Source organism: Zootoca vivipara, chromosome 6, assembly GCF_965207765.1.
Source record: "Zootoca vivipara chromosome 6, rZooViv2.hap1.1, whole genome shotgun sequence".
Taxonomy (NCBI): domain Eukaryota; kingdom Metazoa; phylum Chordata; class Lepidosauria; order Squamata; family Lacertidae; genus Zootoca; species Zootoca vivipara.
The window spans coordinates 12,704,931-12,727,046 of record NC_142589.1 but is presented as its reverse complement, the minus strand read 5'-3'; the positions used below and the strand labels follow the sequence as shown (position 1 = coordinate 12,727,046).

General features: G+C 48.4%; 1 protein-coding gene across 11 annotated transcripts in view; it reads right to left on the bottom strand.

Moving 5' to 3' along the window:
- CASZ1 (castor zinc finger 1) overlaps positions 1-22,116 on the bottom strand; it is a 309,366-nt gene that overhangs the window by 13,918 nt on the left and 273,332 nt on the right. For all 11 annotated transcript variants that reach the window (XM_088671542.1, XM_088671543.1, XM_088671546.1 and 8 more), the window contains 10 exons: positions 19,447-19,611; positions 14,700-14,872; positions 12,344-13,209; positions 11,123-11,264; positions 10,217-10,280; positions 8,423-8,586; positions 5,255-5,377; positions 3,673-4,002; positions 2,344-2,542; positions 1,588-1,759 (listed from right to left, as the gene is read on the bottom strand). In XM_088671542.1, the coding sequence (XP_088527668.1) occupies positions 1,588-1,759; positions 2,344-2,542; positions 3,673-4,002; positions 5,255-5,377; positions 8,423-8,586; positions 10,217-10,280; positions 11,123-11,264; positions 12,344-13,209; positions 14,700-14,872; positions 19,447-19,611 (2,398 nt within the window). The remainder of the gene's footprint in view (positions 1-1,587; positions 1,760-2,343; positions 2,543-3,672; positions 4,003-5,254; positions 5,378-8,422; positions 8,587-10,216; positions 10,281-11,122; positions 11,265-12,343; positions 13,210-14,699; positions 14,873-19,446; positions 19,612-22,116) is intronic.

Sequence of the window (22,116 nt, the reverse complement as noted above, 5' to 3'; positions counted from 1 at the left end):
AACTAAGAGGTGCAAACACACAGGTCCCAGCTATCACTGGTGCCCTAAAAACTGGTCCTGTCATTTGGATTACTGAGGGCAGAAAGCTGGTTTCTATATGGGATGACTTAAATTTTGCAGATAAATAAGTAACTTTAAACTGGTTGCACCCCTATGAAATTACAAAGTAGTGACGTGGTCCAGGGATTGGCAGAACCCCTGGTTGCAGTTAAGCAGCTGAGCCAGTGGGGCTGAGTGCTGTGTGCCTCTGCTCATAGTCTGCAGAAGGGACTAACCGTGTGTGGGCTTAGCCCAGGAGGGTTCACTTTTGTTTGCCGTAGCAGCTGGAGGTGCTGGAGGAGAGGAGGGGGAGGTGTTTACAATTTCGTAATTGTTTTTGGCATAGCCCTAATAAGTCTGGCAAGCGAAGCTGCCAGCCACACACCCCCTGCCTGGTTCCATGCCGCCTATCAGGCGCTTTGATGTGCCTGGATGGTTGGCATTGAAAGAGGCAATGTGCTTGCCTCCAGCGCCGAAGCGACTGTAGATGCCAGAAGAGAGAATGGGAGGATTCTCTCCCTTACCCTGCCACTACCACCATTGGGAAATATTTACCTTTTGGCTTTTGCTAGGCAGATCTGGCAAGGAGTATCAAAAAATGTACTCCTCAAGCCAAGGGGTTTCGTGCAAAAAGGACTACTGGGAGATTTCAGGGTTCTTCCATCACACTCAAATTTCTAAGGTGATCAGAGCAGGTGTTTGCTCCCTGTGACTCTCCTCCTGCAACCAGGGTGAGCAGAGACGTCTCACCTTGCTGGGGAGTTGCCACTGGGGTTGTATTTGTTAGAAACAGCTGTGGGTTGCCTGCCCCACTTGCATTCTTAACTACTCAGGGCAGGACCCACTGATCAAAGGCAACAATTCAGTCTGATTAAAGGAACTTTTCCAAACCTGTTTGTCTGCCTACCCACACACAAAGTAGGCGATTTGGCATGGAACAGAAGTGCACTCAGTTCTGGTTGTGTGAAAGGTTGGGCAATGGTGCAGTTGTAGCAATTGGAGAACTGGACAAGGAGCTGGGGAAACCTACCTTTAAATCCTCACTCAGCCATGAAGCTCATTGGCTGACCTGGTATCAGTCAGCCTACCCTACCTCACAGGGATGTTGGGACAATCATACCATTTTGAGGATTGATATAAAATAAAAGGGCTAGTAAGAAGGGGCTTCCCAGGCACTAACTACCTGTATGCTTGCCACTACACCCTTACAAAAATCAACCTGAAGATTTGTAAGTAAACATACTAATTTTTTAGAGAGAGAGGTCACAAGTTCCCCACATTCTTTTCTCTACAGGAAACAGATCCTGCAAAGGTGGCTGGAAACTTCCCATTGCTTGGGAAAAGGGAACAGACTCCGTTATCAAAGGAGGAGGAAGAAAGCCTGATGGAAAAAAACACTCTTTATGGAGGAAATGGCCAAGAGTGACTGAGTGCAATTGTATGCACACTTCCCTGTGAGTCTTAGATCCAGTGTCAGGCTTTTTGCTGCTGCCAACTGGTGAAAGATCCTGCCTCAACACCATGTTACACCAGAGGAGAGAGACTTACCTAGCCTGCCGCACTCTTCCCTCTTGGTGAAGTACTTGAAGCCGTTGGCTGCTCTGCGCTCTGCCTTCTCGTGCTTCTTCACGTGCCAGGGGAGTTTGGTGGTGATGTTGGTCACAAAAAAGCAGCCAGGGCGAAGACAGTGGTAATGCCCTCGCATTCGGAACTCACAGTGCTGGAAGGAGAAGATGAGGGCAAGCAAGGTCAGCACACAACACGAACAGCAACCCTGACTCAGAACAAAACCCAACCAAGTTAGTGTGAGGTCTGGTGGAGGAATGTCCCAGGATATTTTTTTCCTCTGACCCTTATGAAATGCACGTATTTATCCATGTTGATTGTGTTTTCTGTGGATTGCTGTTTGTTTTAATTCAGCTGAAAACAATGGGTTTTTCAGGGGGAAAGCAGTGGGGCAGTCACAAAATTGCTTGGACCATGCCTAGAAAGAATGGGACAAGCAGAAGTGTGTACAAGCCCTTAGCTGGAGGATAGGCATGAAAGCTAAACTAGCCTAAACCTGCAGTGCAGTTGTAATTTGATGGGTGGCACACACAACAGGGCATCGACCCCATTCTGCTTCTCTGGGATGCATCCAACAAAATTTTACTCAGAGTAGACCTACTGAAGTTAATGGACTTAAGTCAGTCATGTTTATTCATTTTAATGGGTCTAGTCAGCATGACACCAGTGGGCTCCAAGCTCCTGGCTTGGCTCCCCCACCCGCTGTTGTCCCATTACATCCCAGCCTTTCACCCTTACCTGGTTAGGACAGAGACATTGCAGGGAGTAATAAGCAAACTGGTCTCGCACATTCACGAGGTTGTTGTTGGGGTTGATGTGGTCGAGGCAGTGGGACTCTGCCTTCCCGGAGGTTTTGCACACGTACTTGCAGTTCCCAAACAGACAGTGGAAGTGGAATTTGTTGGCATACTTGCAATCTGTTGCCAGGCATGGATCACTGGGGAATTTTTATTAGAAAGAGAGGAAGAATAAGTTTCTGGACAGCCTTCCCTGACCTTGCTTCTAATTGCATCATTGCTATTAGAAATCAGGGTCCCCCCACCCCCGCGACTAAGATGACTAAGATGCTCCATCCTGGCCTTTCAAATATCTTCCCTTCAAGGGGATGGTCACCTAGCTTAGTGTTCGTACACCTGCTTTGTATGCAGAAGGTCCGAGGTTCAATCCATGGGAACTCAAGCAAAAAGATTCAGGTGAGCAAGTGGTGGGACAGATCCCACTTGGCCTGAGACCTTGGAGAGCTACTGCCAGTCTGAGTAGATTATACTAAGCTAGATGGACCCATTGCAACAAAACAGCTTCCTTTGCTCCAATCCCTATTTTGTCCTAGAACCCATTTAAAACAAGGCAAGAGAAGGGAGAAGAACACAGAGCTTAAGAAAAGCTCAGCAGCTGGATCAGGCCAGTGGCCCATCTAGTCTAGCATCTTCTTACAGCAGGCAGCCAAATGCCCCAATGGGAAGCCCACAAACAAGACTAGAGTGCCAGAGCACTCCCCACTCCTGCAGTTTTCAGAAGTATACTGAGCCAGCACTGGAGGTATAACAAAACCATCAGGGCTATTAGACACTGACAGCCTTTTTCTCCTCAATGAATTTGTCTTTTAAAGCTATCTAGGTTTATGGCCATCACTGCTTCTTTTGGGAGCAAAAGGCAATACGGTGGTACCTCTAGTTATGAACTTAATTCGTTCTGGAGGTCTGTTCTTAACCTGAAACTGTTCTTAACCTGAGGTACCACTTTGGCAAATGGGGCCTCCTGCTGCTGCTTGCTGCCGCGTGATTTCTGTTCTCACCCTGAGGCAAAGTTCTTAACCTGAGGTACTACTTCTGGGATAGCAGAGTCTATAACCCGAAGTGTTTGTAACTCGAGGTGTTTGTAACCCAAGGTACCACTGTAGTGTCAGTGCTACCTGTGGAGACCCTGACTTTAAACGAGAGGGAGCAGATCTGGGATTACACTATGGTTGTGGAAGGGGAGCAGCAAGGATATGCTCTGTGGGAGAAAATGGCTCTTGGGGGGAAATGGACTGCCTCCCCCAGCCCTCCATTCTCCCCTTTAACTCACTTCTCCTGGAACTGGAGGAAGCCAGGTTTGACCTGAGGCTTTGCGTTCTCGAGGGAAGTCGTCGTCAAGGGGGACGTGGCCAGGTTAGGCACTGATGTGGGGATCTGAGAGATGGTGGAAGCCAGTTGTTTCCAGGCCAGGAGGGTGGGAGTGGAGGGCACAGTCACCGAGCTCGGGGTGGGCACATCTGGGGCAGAGGTGTTGGCCAGAGCAGCAGAAGAAGAAGCTGAGGGTGACGAAGGGGCTAAGGAAGCCTTGGTCTCAGCAGCGGTTGGGAAAGAGAATTCAGAGCTTCCTTTCACAGCTCCGCCATCTGTTCGGAAGTGGAAACTATGGAAAGAGGGGAGAAAGCAGTTAACATTAGGCTCGTACACTTTATACATGAAAATTGCTTTGCAGCCCACACCTTACCTCCCATTCTGATTAGTGCACCACACCCATGTTTCCAAAGTGTGGAAGTCAGTACCTCTCAGTAGATAAAAAGGGTTGTATGCAAGCCCAGTCCTACTCAGAGTAGACCCAGTAATGCTAAGGAACGTAACTTCATTTCATTAATTTCAGTGGGTCTCCTCTGAGTGCAACTTAGTTCAACACAGCCAAAAGTTCTTTGTTTCCATTTGGACAATGGTTAAGCAACCTTTTCACTCTTCCATCCTTCCTCCTTTATTATCAGCCCCCCTTTTATAACCCCCCCCCAAACACCCAAGTTATGCCTGCTTTTTAAACTATGTTCAGTAATAGATTACTCTTTTATTTCTTTCTGGAGGTGGTGCTGGTGATTCCTGACCTCCAAGGTATCTTAAATCACGCTTTTTATTAATGTCCCAAAATCCTGAGCCATGTGAAACCCAAAGACGGAACATGGCAGCTGCCTTCAGAAGCCGTTCTAAAGCATAGTTTAGAATAGGCATGGGAGAATCTTCAGCTCTTCAGATGTTGCTGGATTCCAGCAACCATAAACCCTGATTATTGGATGTTCTGACGGGCTAATGGGCGTTGGAGTGCAGCAGCATCTAGAAAGTCTAAGGTTCCCCATCCCTGGTTTAGTGTGTCATGACAAAACCTAGATGAACCTTGAGCTCACTCACTTGGCCCCCTCATCTCCTCCAGCGCAGTTGGCAAGGAGGAATTCAGGCGCTTCCTCCTTCTGGTTTAGATTAACTGCAATTTGTTGTTTGGTCCAAACTGACATTGTGGCCTGCTTCAAACTAACTGAGCTTAACCACAGTTATGATTACTGTGTCAGAGGCGAGATTCAAACTGATGAACAGCTCAAGACTCTTAGCCACTGTGCTGCACTCACCAGGCAAAGGGAGGAAGTGTGCCATGTTCCCAACTAAAACAAAGTTCCAGATAGCAAAAGGAAGGCCAACACAATTACTTTCAACTGTGTGGGTCAACAACTGTGTTCACCCAGGACCATCTTTCCGAATCCTGCCAAGGCCACACACAGCTCCTGTAACCCCAAGGGTTGCCCCTCCAGCCTTTTAATCAAGAGTAATTTTAATTATTGTGTTGGGGGGGGGGAGTAAGAATTGCATTGGAATTCATTGTGTGTTGGGTCTCTGGCTCATCCCCTTACTTAGCGTGCTTGATGGCTCCATCCAAGGTGCTGAAGAGGGCTCCACATTCTTCCACCACACAGTGGAAATGCACTTTATGAAGAAAGTCACACTGAGCATCGCAGAAGTCCTTGGTACCAAATCTGCCAAAATGAGACACACACACACATATATATATACCTTAACAGAGAGAAATGGGGAAACTGCCTTATTCTGAGCCAGACTACTGGTCCATCTACCTCAGTGCTGTGTGTAATCCCAAGGTTGCAGGTTCGATCCCTGTAAAGGACAGCTGCATATTACTGCATTGCAGGGGGTTGGACTATATGATCATCAGGGTCCCTTCCAACTCTCTTGATTCTATGACCCTCCAGAGTTTCAAGCAGGTGCCTTTTCCAACCCTAGCTGGAGATGCTGGGGACTGAACCAGCAAAAGCTGGTGGCCTCTTTGATGCTTTCCCACATATTGGGAGCAAGGCATACCTGCCAAAAAGGGCTCTTCCACAGCTGCCAGTTACGTTTGCTTAGCTAGACTTCTCAGTCGGCTTTGAACCAGGGAGACAAGGACACAAGCTTACACATGCCTAAACATAATGGCTTGGCTGATCAAACGGATACAGCGCGACAAAAGGGGGGAAATTCACTAGAGCAGGAGGAAATCAGGATATCATTCCATAGGAATGTCAATGTTTTAATTAACTGTTTGGCTTTGAATCGGTTGAATTTAAATACATTTACATATTGAAAAATAACACTGATGAAGGTGTCCTTTTTTAGGTCAGGGGGAGATCCTGAAAGAAGGAAATTTTCTTTTACTCGTGAGATAACTGAAATGTAGTCAGTGGACACTGGCACTTTGAAAAGAAAGGCCACCTCTAATACACTCGTCTCTATCACATTTGGAAAGGTGGAGTCTTTGACTGCTTTGAACCAATTTCAAGAAAAGAAGGGTTGAAGTGTTCCAAATATTATTGGTAACACACCACACCAAAATGGCTTAAAATAGTTCAAGGACCATTACTGTTGTACAAGGCAAAGATTTTCTTTTCTTTAAATTGACATTTTCAGTGGAGCAACATTAGTGTTTGATGCTATGGTCCCTTTTTTATCTGAATGAAAGCTCTTGTTAGTTTATCCAGTACTAACAGATAGCTAGATAGTTTGCCTTTCAGGATGAAAGACATCTGTAAATGTCTTTCTCTATCAAATCTGGCACTCTGAAGAGTACAGACGTGTTGATGGTTTGAAAATCGGGAGGGGGAGCCTTCCAGCCCCCACAAGTACTGATTTTTCTAAGAATTGTTTTGGGGGTGGCAAGGTGTTCATTAATGTAGCATATCTCTATGGAAAAGATATTCAACACCTAGAAGATCAAAGGAATGCTGAGAACAGCTTTGTGATTCTAGAAGAGTGCAACCCCTCTCTGGACAAGCTGGATTACTTTTTAGAAAAACATAGTTATAAACTGAGTGGAAGGAGGGAGGCAACGAATCTTGTCTCCTAAGTAAAGGCATTTTGATAGCGTGTCTCATATGTTCTCAAACTGGCTGGGGTGCAAGCAACAGCTTCTGGGGCACAAACAGGCTGAAGGATCATAAACAAAGGAGAATGAAAAATGACTGCCGCTATGGGTTTTTTTGGGTGTGTGTGTGCATGCAATGAGTCCTGCCGGGAAAGAGACCGGCTTGGTCTGAATTTATTTAATGTCTTGATTAGTAATCTGGGAAAAGGGAGTAAACAGCCAAGTTAATGAAATTTACAAATTATGCTAGTCTGGGAGGAGCTGGGAGCCCCAGAACGAGGGCAGAGAAATCATCAGGGGAAAGGAGCCTGCAGAAAGAATCGGGGCAACAACACTGATTCAAGGGAGAGAGACCTGCTGAGGAGCGAAGTACACAGAACACACAGTAGGACCCAGGCTCAATTCATAGCACTGGTTTTGATTGCTAAGTCCATAAACTAGGGATGAAGAATATGCATCACTCCAGATGTAGTTGGACTCCCTCATCCCTGACCACTGGCCATGCTGGCTAGGGCTGATGGGAGCTGCAGCCTTAACAAAAACTGGAAGGGCCACAGGTGCCCCATCACCCCTGTTTTCATCAGTCTTAATAAAAGCCAGAGCAGCTACTCATGCAGAGACACTGCAGGGAGCTTTCTTTCCAAATGGGGTCCCACCTCCCATGAGCCTTGCATCCAGGGATGCGAATTCTGGGGCCCTCCCAATGTTGTCAGACTCTTAATTCCCACCATCCCTGACCACCAGCTATGCTGACTGTGGCTGATGGCAGTTGGAGTGTAACAACATTGGGAGGGTTGCAGGCTCATCATAAATTGGTTTCTCCCCCCCCCCCCCAATTTCTGAGCATCAGGAGGACTGGCTGCTCCCATCTGAACCTAGCTCTCAACTGAGATTGTATGCTGACATCCTTCACCTTAATAAATCAGGCCACAGCTAAAAAGGCCTCTTCAGTGGTGGCTCCTTCATTGCACAGCTCCCTCCACAGATATACTGACTTGGCACCTTCCTTACTCTCTTGTTCTATTTTAGGCTTTAATAGCAATTCATTTTATCTGTTTCAACTCCTCTTTTAGATATATTGGTTTTTCCGTCGTTTTTATGTAGTGCTTTACTTAATTTCTTTTCACCTTTCACTTGTTTAAAACTTTTTATGATTTTATTGTTTGGTTTTTTGTTTTCATATTTGTTGTAAACAGCTGTGATATATTTTTATGGTACAGCGGCATATAAACTTTTTTTAAATGAATGAATGAATGATGCATCTTCTGTCTGTATTCTATCATAGATAGTTAAATATGGTAAAATAAAATGTAAATGATTACAGCCTTGGAATTTAGATTTATGGTGGCTGTGACATTGTGCAACCTGTGCTGCTCAAACATCTAAATGCAGCAGAGACAGGGCTGAGGTGGTGACAGCCATCTTGAACTGCTGCAGGAACACAGGGAGGCTTATGTAATTATTTTTGACAATTTATATACCGCTTCATTACAACCATCTCCAAATGTTTGCTGAAATAAGAAGGTCTGTACGTGCAATACAGTACAGAAATGCCCAGCCTCAGCAGGGAGTGCCACAAAATTCCCGAACGGTTTTTAAGTGGGTAATGTTGGTACTATACCCATCCTCTCTACACCTTCTAACCTGGCTCAGAACCTGCCCTCACCTGCGCAAGTACATCTTCCAGGGCTCAGAGAGTTTCTCCTGGACAAGAGCCTTCACTGTCTTGCCCAGGTATTGCGTGGCATCACCTGAAGCTCCCAGAGGGCTGCCGTCAGCCTCCACCTTCAAGCCAAGAAGGTTGCCGAGGTTGGGGTTGGTCTGAGACATCTGTGGGGAGAAACCAGGTGTGGTATGTTAGGAGATAAATCCTGAGTTCATCTGAGATTATCCCCAAATAAGTTGTGGTTTGTCCTAAAAAGTAACGGAAAAGAACAGCCTTGGGGAGTGGAGTGAAGTGGAGCAAGGGAAGTCCAGGTCCAAATCCTACGGCAACTGTGTACTTGCTAGGGAAGCCTTCCACAACAAGACATTTTGGAGTACAACTTCCATCAGCCTCAGCCAGCACAAACACATGGGCCACTAGGTTGGGGAAGGAGACCCCTGGCAGTTGTTACGTAGGTCCCTGCCTTTCTATACTGGTTCCCAGAGCAGTGATGCTTCTCGGTGTAAGGTCTAATAATGAGTGGTTCCCTCACTACAAAACAGAATTATTCTCAGTTGTCAGTTATTTGGGAAGCAGTATTAATCTGCTGGGAGAAATCTGAAGAGGGCTTAAGATCAGATTCTGGAACCCACTTCTGCAGAATGAGTTCCTGGTGCTCTCTGGGGCTATAGTCAGGTTTTATCTACAGTCAGTAAACCAAACCAAACCAAACCGCTTTGAGTGCTCTGTGTGTGTGTGTGTGTGTGTGTAACGGTATATATGGTTTATGAAAGAAAAAACTCGCCAAATTCTGCGAGTTTCCTTCTTTGGGAAACGGGAAAAAACCCCTCTCACAATCCAAATCAGCAGGTGCTTTGACAGATTTAAAGAAGAGCTGAAAATACACAGTGGCACAGTCCAGCTTGATAATGTGCTAAAAGAACAACTGAAATCCTGATGAGAGAAGGAAATAAAAAGCTTTCTGGGATGGATGGACAAGGGAAGAGAGAGAGCATCAGACAAAGTCACATTGTCCTTTCTGGGGGGTTCCGTGCCCTGGCTAGATCTCACGCTCAGTGCTCAGGGGAAGAAAACAGGGATGCCTCGAAAACTCATCACGCAACAGGACACCGAAGGCTGGCTTTGAGGATACCCAGACTGCAGATGCAGCTGGCTACGGGGGGCACAATTAATCTAGCCAAAGTAGCATTTATCATGTAAAAGGGGAAAAATATATCTGTTGGGTGCATAATTATTCTCCCTTGCCCCAACTTAACAAAAGAATTATGCAGTTAAAAAAACATTCCAGAGCAGTGGCATTCCAGGGTGCTGAAAGCATGGAATCAAAGATTCTGGCTCAAAACTTCAGGTATATCCTGCCCTCCCCCACGCTTGCCCTGCTTCCTACACTCAGAAAAACAACCACATGCCACCACCCTCAGAAAACCTTTACGGTAAATAAATAGAATTAATAACAGGAAACAAAAGAGGAATTGTCTGGTTTGGAAATTAAAAAACAAACCCCTTTCGGAGGCCTCCCGTTTCCAAAGGGATAGGAGGGTGGGGGGAGAGAGAAGAAGATGTCAGAGGCTGCGATATATTTCTTCAGCCAGTTCATTAAATTAATTCGTAAGCAGTGGCTCTGAAATTATACCCGATGAAAAATGGTCTCAAAATTTAAATGGTACAAACTCATCTTATTAGAGGCAAAACATTAAAAAACAAACGCGTCTCCCCCTCCCTCCCCACCTCGCCACCGTGGCTTTAATTTCTCTTGGTGGGGGGAATGAAAGGCCCTTGATGGATGGCTCTTACCTTATTCATAAGCGAGGATAAAAGAGATGAATTTGCCGAGACTGTGTGGCCATTTGATTCATTACTGGAACACACAAACCAACAGGGTTTAGTTAAGATGTGCATTGGTGAGGGCGGGGGGAATGACGACAACTGCAATTAATTCTCCTTTCAAACTGGGGTCCCCATCCTCACATTCCACCTGCTGGAGAAGGACGGATGAGGTGGGAGCCACACTCTCCAGCCAGCCAGGGTCAAGCTCACTGGCCTAACCAGTCCAGAGCACCTGAAGACTTGGCTGAGATGTAAGCGGGAGAGTGACAGTTCTTATGTCCAACAGCCAAGTTGTTGTCCTGCTCTTCACCGCTCAACCCCGCCCTGGTTCTGAGTTATAACAGCACTCCAAGGAAATGAGTGAAGGGCGTCTGGATGCCAACTAGGCCAACCTGCCACCTTCCAATTGTTTTGGGCGACAACTCTCATCAGCCCCCCCCCTCCAGCTGGGACAGCTGATGGGGGTTGTGGTCCAAAGCACAAGAAAGGGCACCAGGTTGGCAAACAGTGCCTTAAAGAAAGCCCATGGGAGCAGAGGGAGCTGGTTGCCCCGCACAATGCAACTCAGGCAAAACTCTGCTGGATTCATTCATACACTTAAAAAGGGTGAGGTGGAGTTTAAGGGTACGTGAGCCAGGCTGTGGGCCACTGAAAAGCTGAACAAACGGGACTGTTGCACAGACTGCCGTCTCCAACGACCTTATTCCCAGCAGCAGGCCTGGCCACATTTATCTTAACCGCTCTAGTCAGACTGAGAGGCTTCCGATGATGCCCTCTTCCCCACCCATGCTCAACGCAGCAAGCTTTTAGGACATTGCCATGTTCCTCTTCGCCATCACCCAAATCTGTCACTGCAGAGCCTCCCTCTCTTACCCATGATCCTTCACACTCAGGTCCAAGCTGTGCTCCTGCAAGGAATCCTGGGTCACGGTGGACCCAGAGCCTGGATTCTCTGTAGCCTCCTGCTTAATCTGAGCTGGGTTAAACCGTCCAGGAGTGGTTGGTTGTCCGTTCCCTGCGTTTTAGAGAGAGGGAGAGAGGGGAGGGAGGGGGGAGGAAAACCCACAAAGTTTTAAATAAGTAAATAAAGGAAGCCAACTGACAATAACGATCAAACAATATCAAATAATGTACAAGAAAGTTAAAAAAAAAACACCAACAACGGCAACAGTAAGGTTGGAGAGAAAAGGAATGGCCTGAGTCTGCTGGTCAGCATTTATTGCCGGGTTGACGTGATCGGTTCTGACGTCCACCCCGGTGCGGAAATTCTTCCAAGTGATAATTATTGCAAAATTATGTCAAAGTTGTCCAGGCTACGGGCCCTTTAAAGGAGGAGGGCGGCAGGAGCGAGGGGGGAGATCTGATGCTCTGCGCAAACTGTCATAACTAATTTGCGGGGCTGCCTCTTAAGCGTTTATTAAAGACTCTGTTAATGCTGAGGCAATGTGGCAGCTTGAGACTGCTAGTCAAGCCCCCTTCCCATTCCCCAATCTCAACGTTGCCTTGGCGACCGCTCCGGCCTCCTCACTGAGCATGCCCAAAAGGAACGTCTGCGGTGTCAGGTCTATCGAAACTGACAGCCAATCAGATTGGTTCAAACTGCGCGACCTCTTCCGCCATCTTGCCTTGTCCCGGCCAGAGAGTGCAGCCGCCTGGCCTTTGGGTCTCTACTCCTTGCCCCAAACTACGTTGGAAAAATCTAATTTGTAAAAAATATATATAATGAAATTGCCTCAAAAGAAGAAGAAAAAAGTAGGGGCAAACGTCCCATAAAGTTATGAAAACACATTAAATGAATAAAAAAAGAATGAGGCAGACACAGAGACAAGGATTAAAAGATGGCAGGGGGGGAAGTTGCTGACAGGAAGATGTCCGCCGGGCTTTCATCCACAATCCCCAAGTGACTAAAATATTAATCTACCCGGAGGCACTACAGCTGACGGTGAACTGCTTCACAGACAGCAAGTGGCATTTTATTTTTCTAAAAAAGGAAAAATAGTTCCCTCAATGACCTCTCTCTTTCAGGAAAAATAAATGATTAAAAAACAATAACAAAACAGGTTTCTGTTCAACCAGGAGGGCCAACAAACTCACCTGCCTCCACAGCCACAGAGGGCTTAAGTGCTGCAGCAGCCAGCCTGGCCATCATTGGCGAAATCAGGCCTTTGCTGGCGGAGATCCTCTCCATGATGGATGCTGCCGGAGTTGGGGAAGAGGTGAGCGCTGCCTCGCTGGAACCTGAGATGGCCTGGGAAGAAGGGGAGCTGGCAGACGGCGCTGGGTTGGTGCCGGAAGCGCTGGCGGCTATCAAGCTGGCGGAGCCGGCGGGCAGCGGGGTGGCGACCCGGCTGGGGAGGATAGGGAAGTAAGAGCCCGCCGTTCCGGGAAGTGCTGCGTTGGAGAGTGCCAGCGCCAAAGGGATATTGCTTGGGAGGGCTTGGGAGAGTAGGCCGGGGATCTTCGAAGCCGTCGGCATGTTGTTGGGTTTGCTGGAGGCCTGCGAGGCCGAGAGCTCTGCCGCCGAGGAGGGTGCTCCCGGGACGACCAGGGAGATGGAAGACTGCTGACTGGTGGGGGAGGCACTCAGGCTGGAGTTCTTAGAGCTCATGGCGGAGAAATCAATGAGGTCGTCATTGCTGGACTCCTCCTGCTCGTTGTCCTTGGCCCCCAGGAGGGAGGCGGGCAGGCCCAGCACGCCCGAGCTGCGGATGTGGCGGCGCTCATGCTTGCGCTTGTGGGAGGTCATCTGGCTGGTGGAGGTGAAGGTGAAGCCACAGCCGGGCCGGATGCAGTGGAAGTGGTTGGTGGCCTTGCTGTAGACGCAGCCTTCGTATTTGCACTCCTCGTACTTGTAGAACTTCTTGAAACCGTCCTTGGCATAGGCGTCGTCCTTGATGTGGTAGCTCTTGTGCTTCTCAATGTCGCACTTGTTCTTGAAGGTGAAAGTGCAACCAGGACGCCTGTGAGGTGCGACAGGGGGAGCAGAGGATCAGGCATAGAACAGGGCAGGCATTCCTATACCTGAGCAGAAGTACTACGTAGAGCAGTTCGATCTCCACCCGCTACCCCAGATCTTGGCTTCATTTTGGAAACCACTGTGCCAAACTACACAGATAGCAACCAGGGTTAAGGAGCTAAGCTCACCATTGCTCTCACAGGAACATGGGAAGATGCTTTATACTGAATCAGACCATTGGTCCAGTGAGATCAGTACTGTCAGCGCAGGGAGGTAGCGGCACTCCAGGGTTCCAGATGGGAGACATTCCCAGCCCTACCTGGGGATGCTTCTGGGGATTGGAACCAGGTCTTTCTGCATGCAAAGCAGATGCTCTGCCATGGAGCTACCCTTCAGGTTCAAGTGATACGCCTCAAATACAAGGAGGTCTGAACTAAGCCTTGGTATAAGAGAGATTCTTGGTTTGTAACTAGATCTACCTCCCCGCCACCATATTTTCATTCTTGGCTTTTCCTTTGTTCTCTCACTTTCTGGTATACGATTTGCCTTTTTAACATGAATTAATATTTTTGCAAAATGTTCCTGTCTCTGGTACTTTATGCCTAGATTTTTTAAAAAAAAATCGGAGTCCCAGCCACATGTACATTTCTGTTACTTGGGGACAGGAGAATGAAATGGTTAGGTTGTAGCCAATGCTAATCCTACTCAGAGTAGACCCACTGAAGTTAATGGACAGGACCAGCTGAGCGTTATTGATTTCAGTTGGTCTTCTCTTTGGAGGACTTAGCTGGAGACAACCCACAAACTGTGTTTGTGAATGAGCTGCCATAGCTAGGAATATTCATATTACTCCATGGGTCATACTCAAGTGGTGTACATCAGGAATGAAGAACCAGTGGCCCTCCAGATGTTGTTGGACTCCAACTCAATTCAGTCCAGTTGTTGTTAGACTCTGGGCTCAATTCAAAGTGTTGGTTTTGACCTATAAAGCCATAGGCGGCTCAGGACCAAAGTACCTCAACAACTGCTTCTCTCCACATGAACTGACTTGGACCCTGCAAAGGCTCTAAGGCTCTTCTCTGTGTGTCCTCTCTGACACACACAGCTAACATTCTCCTTTCCCTCCCCCCCCCAACAAACACTCTGTGAGGTGAGTGGGGCTGAGAGACTTCAAAGAAGTGGACTAGCCCAAGGTCACCCAGCAGCTGCATGTGGAGGAGCGGAGATGCGAATCGGTTCACCAGATTACGAATCTACTGCTCTTAACCACTACACCACACTGGCTCTGTCTTTCTTTGGACCAGCATGTCATTTAGGTTTTTCTTGGTTGTGTTTGTTGTAAACAAGAGCTGCCATTACCGTTGGTCAGCATGACCAACTGTCATGGATGATAGCAACTGTAACTCAACACGTAGCCCTGAAGGGCACCAGGCTAGAGCAGAGTGATGCCCCCAGGGTAACCTGAACACTTTCCCCCTTTTGCAGAGAGCCCACCTGCAATGGAAGTGAGTGGTCTTCTGCCCGTAGAACTGGCAGTCCACTGTGCCACAGTCCTCCGTGGCCCGAAACCGCTGGAATCCATCATTGATGAGCTGGGTGTTCTTCTTGTGGAAGTTCTCATGGGTCATTACGTCGGAAGTGCTGGTATAGACTTTGTTACAGCCCACCTGGTGCAAAGGAACAATCAGGAGGTGGGGTGAAGGTTGGGTAAATGAAAGAAAGAGTGACATATAAGCTCACCTGAGAGATGTTGCTGGGGAGAGAGCAGAGAGTTTATAAAGGACAGGAGCATCTCCACCTGGGAGAAATACCATGACTTCTGAAACTTTCCTGCCTGGCAGCAGAGCAAAAGGGGCAGATATTTGCTCCAGCTACACTTACTTAGGGGATGGGGGTGACAGAGAGTAGGACATGGGAAGCTGCCTTATATTGTGCCAGGCTATTTACCAGCCTAGGCCAGTATTGCCTACTCTGACTGGCAGCAGCTCTCCAGGGTCTCAGGCAGAGTGAGGTCTTCCATATCATCTTTTTAACTGGAGATGACTGGGATGGAGCCTGGGGTCTTCTTCCTGAAAAGGACGTGTTCTAGCTACAGGGTCCCTCTCCCAAAATAGCAAGTGGGGAAGAGGAGGAAACAGTCCTAAAATTATGGCCTATCCCACTTAAGGTAGAGGAGTTGGAAGGTCAGGTTGGCAGCCTCTGGATCAACCTGGTCAACTTCCAGCAAGTGGGTCTGCTTCCACAGTCCAAGGTGAGCCAGCATGCCAGCCGCTTAACGTAACAGCAATATGTAACAGAGACAGGCACGTGTGATAGTTGTGCAGGAGACAGTATGCCTCTAAATCCCAGCTGCTGAAAATTACAAGAGTTGTTGCTGCACTCAAGCGTTGCCTGTGGCCTTCCCCTTGGGGCATCTGGTTAGCCACAGTGCAGGAGATTTGGCTACCCTATCAAGTTGGCCACAGGGAAGGAACACCCTTTGTCATCTGCTTTGCTATACACCCACAGGCGTGATATGTGTGTGTGTGTGTGTGTATGTGTTGGGAATGGAATGTTGAAACCCCACCTCCTCACTTGGCTGTTCCTGGGCAAAGTGAGCTAATTTGCCATATTGAGTAAAATTCCAGTGGAATCTGACAATGCCACTGTGCCCGCCAAGAGTGCTTTCGCCCTCCCCACCACCTTCTGTATGTCATGTGCCAACGCCTGCACCATCTCAGAAATGAAGCAAATCAAAACAGCCTTCCTGTCTCCCACCCCCACACCAGCCCCATACTCCTGGTTCGGTTCAGCTTGGGTTGATTCAAAGAGGCAATAACAAAACATCTAAAAAACACCAGGGGGTGGGGTGGGGGCGGAGGGGAGAGAGAGAGAGAGAGAGATCCGAAGCGATTCCCGATAGAACATGGGCTTCTTTGCACGGTGACAACTTGAAAGAAGACAGACCCGGCCATGGTGTTAAAAGGCAAAATTAAACAAAAAACTCCTCATGAATAATTTGCAATGGGGCTCTTTGTGCTAAAGCATGAAAAATGTCCATTGGTATAAACAACTAACTGAATTTTGTCCATGCCAATTATGGACATAAAGGTGAGGGGGGGGGGGAGAGGAGAGAGCCAGGCGCAAATATGGCTGTTTAAGAGATATTTGCTCGAATTGGGAACTCGTCCTGTTCCAAGGCCTTTTCTTCTTAACATGGGCATTGGCTTCGGGCAACCCTTTCTACCCATTCCCACAGAACTCCTTCCGCACAAATGGTTCTGCTGCGGGGCAGCGAATCCCATTGTAGGAGTGTGCTCTCCATTCACATGGGCTAGGCCTGCCTTTGCCAGCTTAGTTTCCTCCCAGAAGTTGCTGGACTCCCAACTCCCATTAGCCCAAACCAGGCAGGCAGGAGTCACAGGTGATGGGAGTTGGGAGTCCAGAAACATTTCAGAGTTATCCTGGGCTGGGGAAGACTAAGCCAGGCCACCCTTTGCAGGGTAAGAGGACAGCGCAGAACAAACTCAACACCCTCCTGTGCCCCTCCAGGTCAGTGCTGATCTTCTCCCTGAGAAACCCATAAGAAGAACCTCCTGGATCAGGCCAATAGCCCATCTAGTCCAGAATCCTGTTCTCACAGTGGTGAACCAGGTGCCTGTGGGAAACCCGCAAGCTGGACCTGAGCACAAGAGCCCACTCCCCTCCTGTGGTTTCCAGCAACTGGTATTCAGAAGCAAACTGCCTCCAATTGTGGAGGCAGAGAATAGCCTCCGTGGCTGGCTGGTAGCTGTGGATGGCCTTCTCCTGAGAACCCATGTGCTTGGTAGAAACGAGAGTATACCCAAGGGCTAAATCCCCCTTGCAAAGGTGGGCTTAAAGTATTTTAGGGATCTCTCCACACCATGGCTCCCCTCCTGACAGCCTGATTTCCATGGTTGCAAGAGAGCCTGAAGAACAACAGGCTGGCTCCCGTTGTTGCTGGCTTAAAACGTCCATCATCTCCCTGACCACTGGACATGGTTGGGGCTGATGGGAGCCCAACCCCACCTGGAGGCCACAGCTTCCCCACGCTTGACATATGGCTTCTGGAGGTGGCGTGGTTGCAAAATGGCTGGCTTTGGAAACCCCCCCTTGCAGCAACAGGCTGCGCCATCTTTCTCGCAAACCTCTTTCCCCCCCCCCCCGGCAGTGAGAAAGTCAGCTTCCTTTCTTCCCTTCTTTCTTTTGACACTGGGCTGTTATTAATATTTGATTGGCTTAGCAGCTGGCTACAAAGGGACAAACGTGATTGCTAAAGGGCAGGCCTTGCGCAGAGAGGTTGTATATCAACAGAGCAACGCGGCAGTTCTGATGGCCTCTCTGGCTTGAGGAAGGAGCGCCCTGGAGAGAGATCCCTAGAGCTTGACCCTTCCATCACTCCTACAAAGGATCTGCCCGGATGTGTGTAAGGGGAAAATATCAGCTCTCCAGTCCAAACAGTGGCCTTTTCCCCACACCCAGGAAATGTGATATGCCTGTCCTGGGTACACAGCGGAGCTGTTTATGACTCTTCTTGTCAAAATTTGAGCGGGAATGGAAGAAATCAAGCAACATTTCCCATTGTTGCCTATGGCACTCATCTGAATAAAAAGCTCTTTAGAAAAATGCTTCTTCTACTCATCTTTGGGTTGACCCTGATAGGTGAGCCTAGACAGAGAAATTTCTGCCCAAAATCAACCTCCTGGCAAAACAGGGATCTCTTAGAAATCTGTGCCTATAAACAGGGTTTCTCGGTCTACCTTTGGCAATGTGGCCATACAGATATTCTTTATTTATTTGATTTATACCCTGCCCTTTCTCTGAACGGCGTCCAGGGTGACAAACGTATCAGTAGCATTATTATTTTTAAAAAAACCTTTTGGCCGCTGTGGGTTGCCAGAGATACAGTCATACCTCGGTTTACGACCGCAATTCATTCCGGGGAACCGGTCGCTCCCAGAGTACATCATAAATGGAGCGGCTCTTCTGCGCGAAGCACCGATAGAGTGCTTCTGCGCATGCGTGCGCTGCACAGATCGCTTCTGTGCATGCACACGCTGTGCAGATCACTTCTGCGCATGTGCACTCTGCGCAGATCACTTCTGTGCATCCGCACACCGCGGAACCCGGATGTAAACACTTCCGGGTCTGCGGTGGTCGCAAACCAATTGGTTGCAAACCGCGGCGGTCGTAAACCATGGTATGACTGTAGAAGGTTGTGGCTAATAAGGCGCTACTCAAGAGTAGACCCATTGAAATTAGTGGACACATGTTAGTCAAGTCCATTAATTCCAACGTATCTAGTCTGAAGACAAGCATTGGACACAACCCAATCTCTTTCATACATCAAATGTGTGGGTAAACAACAACATCTGGGGCATTATGGTTGGGGAAATCTCTTCTAGATCTCCTGATCCCATGAGCTGGCACAATAGGCTGGCAAGCTGAGCGGCCTTCCCCGAAGCAGCTATGGGAGGGATCTAGTAGAGTCCCATGGACTGCAAGAAGGTCAAACCTATCCATTCTTAAGGAAATCAGCCCTGAGTGCTCACTGGAAGGACAGATCTTGAATCTGAGGCTCCAATACTTTGGCCACATCATGAGAAGAGAAGACTCCCTGGAAAAGACCCTGATGTTGGGAAAGATTGAGGGCACTAGGAGAAGGGGACGACAGAGGACGAGATGGTTGGACAGTGTTCTCGAAGCTATGAACATGAGTCTGACCAAACTGCGGGAGGCAGTGGAAGACAGGAGTGCCTGGCGTGCTCTGGTCCATGGGTCACGAAGAGTCGGACACGAATAAACGACTAAACAACAACAGTAGTATCTCTAAAGATAAGAATCCCATTATGAATCCTCACAGCAACGTGTTTGCTCCGTGGTTGAAGATGACTTTTGCACAAGGAATCATAGGAAGTGGCCTTCTACCGAGCCAGACCATTTGTCCATCTAGTTCAGTACTGTCTACACTGGCTGGCAGCGGCTCTCCATGCTCTCACCAGCCCTACCAAGGGAGGCTAAGCATTGATCCTTGGATGATACAGGTGCTCTACCCCTGAGCTACAGCTCCCCCTCCCAAGGAATCTCTGGACCACACGCCCCCCCCTCCCAGTCTAGCTCCAACCTGGAAATGCATGCCACGCGTGAGGGTTGGTGGCTCTGTTAAAACATCCATGAAGATACTAGCCCTGGGGGTCCCTTCACTCTCTGCCACTTAATGCCAGAAGCCCAGCATCATTACCTGCATGCAGTGGTAGTGTGTGCTTTTCCCATTCAGGTGGCAGCCATGATAGTAAACGCTGCAGTCGTCGAGCGGGCTGAAGCGCATGAAGCCGTGCTGGAGGGAATTGTCCCGCTTCTTGTGCATGTTGTAATGCCGGATCACATCTTGCTTGCTTGTGAATCTCTGGGGGGCAAGAGGAAGACGCAGAAGAGGTGAGGCAGGGCTGAGAGCAGGGAGGCAGGGGCAGATCTTTGTCAATTTCAGTTTCTTTTTTTTCTTCTTCAGTGTCCATAGTTTGGGTTTCCCAATTTCCACAAGACTTTATGATTTATTGGGCTGTACCCAACTAAGTTAGACCCAACCCATAGAAATAAACAGTCCCAAGTCAGTTTTACATCCTTTAATTCCAATGGGTATATTCTGAGCAGGACCAAGACTGGGTACAACCCAATATAAGCTTTTTTTTGTAAGCAATTTCATATGAGACAACACACTTTTGTACATTGTTTTCCCTGATACTTTGTGTGGACACCCCCCTCCCCGCAAATACATTTTAATGCAGAGTTTTGGGTCAGAAAACTGCACTGCAAAATCTGGAGAAATGCAGTGTTTGAAGGATAGCTGTCTTTCCATTCACACCTTGGTTTGGGAACTGTGGAAGAGGCAGTCCCACATTAAACTGTGGAAACTAAGTACTACTTGAGGTGGTGGGGCAACGTGAGTTGGGGGAGGGCCTTTGGAGGAAGAATCCCTTTCATACAGGCTCAGCAACTGTGCACTTTAAAGCCATTTGTAGCTTTAACAGTGTGTAAGATGACTGGGCGTATAAGACGACCCCCAACTTTTGAGAAAATTTTCCTGGGTTGAAAAGTAGTCTTATACGCAAGAATATACAGTAATGGCAAAAGGGTGGCAATGTGTGAACACCGCAAAAGAGGGTTGGCTTTACAACAAACAGCATTCCAGCCAACTGAGGCTTTATTTTGAAATGGGAGAAATGGAAAATGCAAGCACCAGCTGAAGTGTTGTGAATGAAACTGGCCTAGCTCAGGTCATCGGAAGCTGTCTTATACCGAGTCAGATCGTTGGTCCATACTGACTGGCAGCAGCTCTTCAGGGTTTCAGGCAGATTGGACATGGAACTTTCTGCATGCAAGAAGATGCCCTGCCACTGAGCTAAAATCCCTTCCTACAGCTTAGGGAAGCAGGTTTCCATTCTTAGAGACACCTGGTTGGCAAGACTTCAATATGCAGACAATCCTACCCTTTCCAAGTACCCAGCACCCCGAGAGGCCTATTCCAAGCTCTGGTAGGGAGGCTACAAGCCCAGTTTAGCCTGTTGGATGGAGTAGGTTGTCTAGATGCCAAGAAAAATGGACACATATAGGAAAATATCTCCCCCTCCCCCAATTCCCACCCATTTTCCTGCTATACTAAAAATAAATCCTGATCTATTTCTGTTGCTTTTATTAAATTTTGGGATTTACACAGGAATGCCAAAGAAGAGCTACGGGCTGATTTCCCCAAGGCGTTATATTACAGGAATTCCATTGCCAATCACCGTTAATTTGCGGCCACTTATTACTGAGTGCCGTTCATTATAAGAAATATATATCTCGCCTGCAGGGTAATTTGCATTTGGAAAAACTCAGCCTAAAGCTTTATTCCCTGGTGGGATCAGGCGATTCCACCCATAAGCCTGGACAGCTCCCAAGGTCTGTTGCAAGAGCCTCCCCCCCCCCTCTTCAAGGCCCTCTTGTTTCCTTACGGCCCATCTCATCAGACAGATGGTGCAGAATGGTCACTGCCCACATCCCCGGTTCGATCAATAGAAACCCACGGGGGCCCCCAGGGCTTGGCCAGGACTGGGCCAGTTTCCCTTGCTGTGGTTGAAGTTGTTCCTCCGAGGCTGGCGGGTGCCAGGGCAGAAATCAAGATTCCGCTGCGGGCAGTTCCTGGGAATCCCTTGCACACCTCCCGCCCCACCATGTGCGGAGGCCCTAACCACAGAAACAGTGGCGTCACTCACTCAGATTCAAGTGCAGAGTAAACAAACACAGCATGTGACTAGGAAGCTGGCTTGACAATCTTACCCTGGCACCTCTCCCAGCAATTGCAGCCTGGCTTCTGCCCCTTCCTCCCAGTTCTTCCCAAAACTAAACTGCAATCTCAGGACCGCTGCTCGTCTCAATGGTTGCTTTGCATCAGTAGCTGCTGAGGCGTCACTGGGCCAGCTAGGCTGAGCCTGATTTGTCACGCACCCCCGCCTGCTTGACGGCGCAGCTCCTCCAGGGGAAGCCAGAATCCCTGTGCTTCAAATGGTCTCTGCTGGTTTAAGGTTTCTACTCATCTTGCGCTATCACAGGAAGCTGGTTGCTGCCTGCTTATAGGATAATGCACTGGAATTTAGGTCCGATGACAAGGCTGCCCTTTAGGGAGAAAATGTGTGTGTGCAGACCATTAGCTGAGGGTGAAGAATCTTTAGCCCCCCAGATGTTGCTGGACTACAACTCCCATCACCAACCCTTGGCCACACTGACTGGGGCTGATGTGAGCTGGAGTCCAGCAACATCTGAAGGGAAGCATGTTCCCCTCTCCACTGGCCTGTGGGGGAGTTATATGGGGAAGACACCCCAATTTTGTATGTGTGAGTGCAGTGACTGGTTTTGTGAGTGCCTCTGACACGTA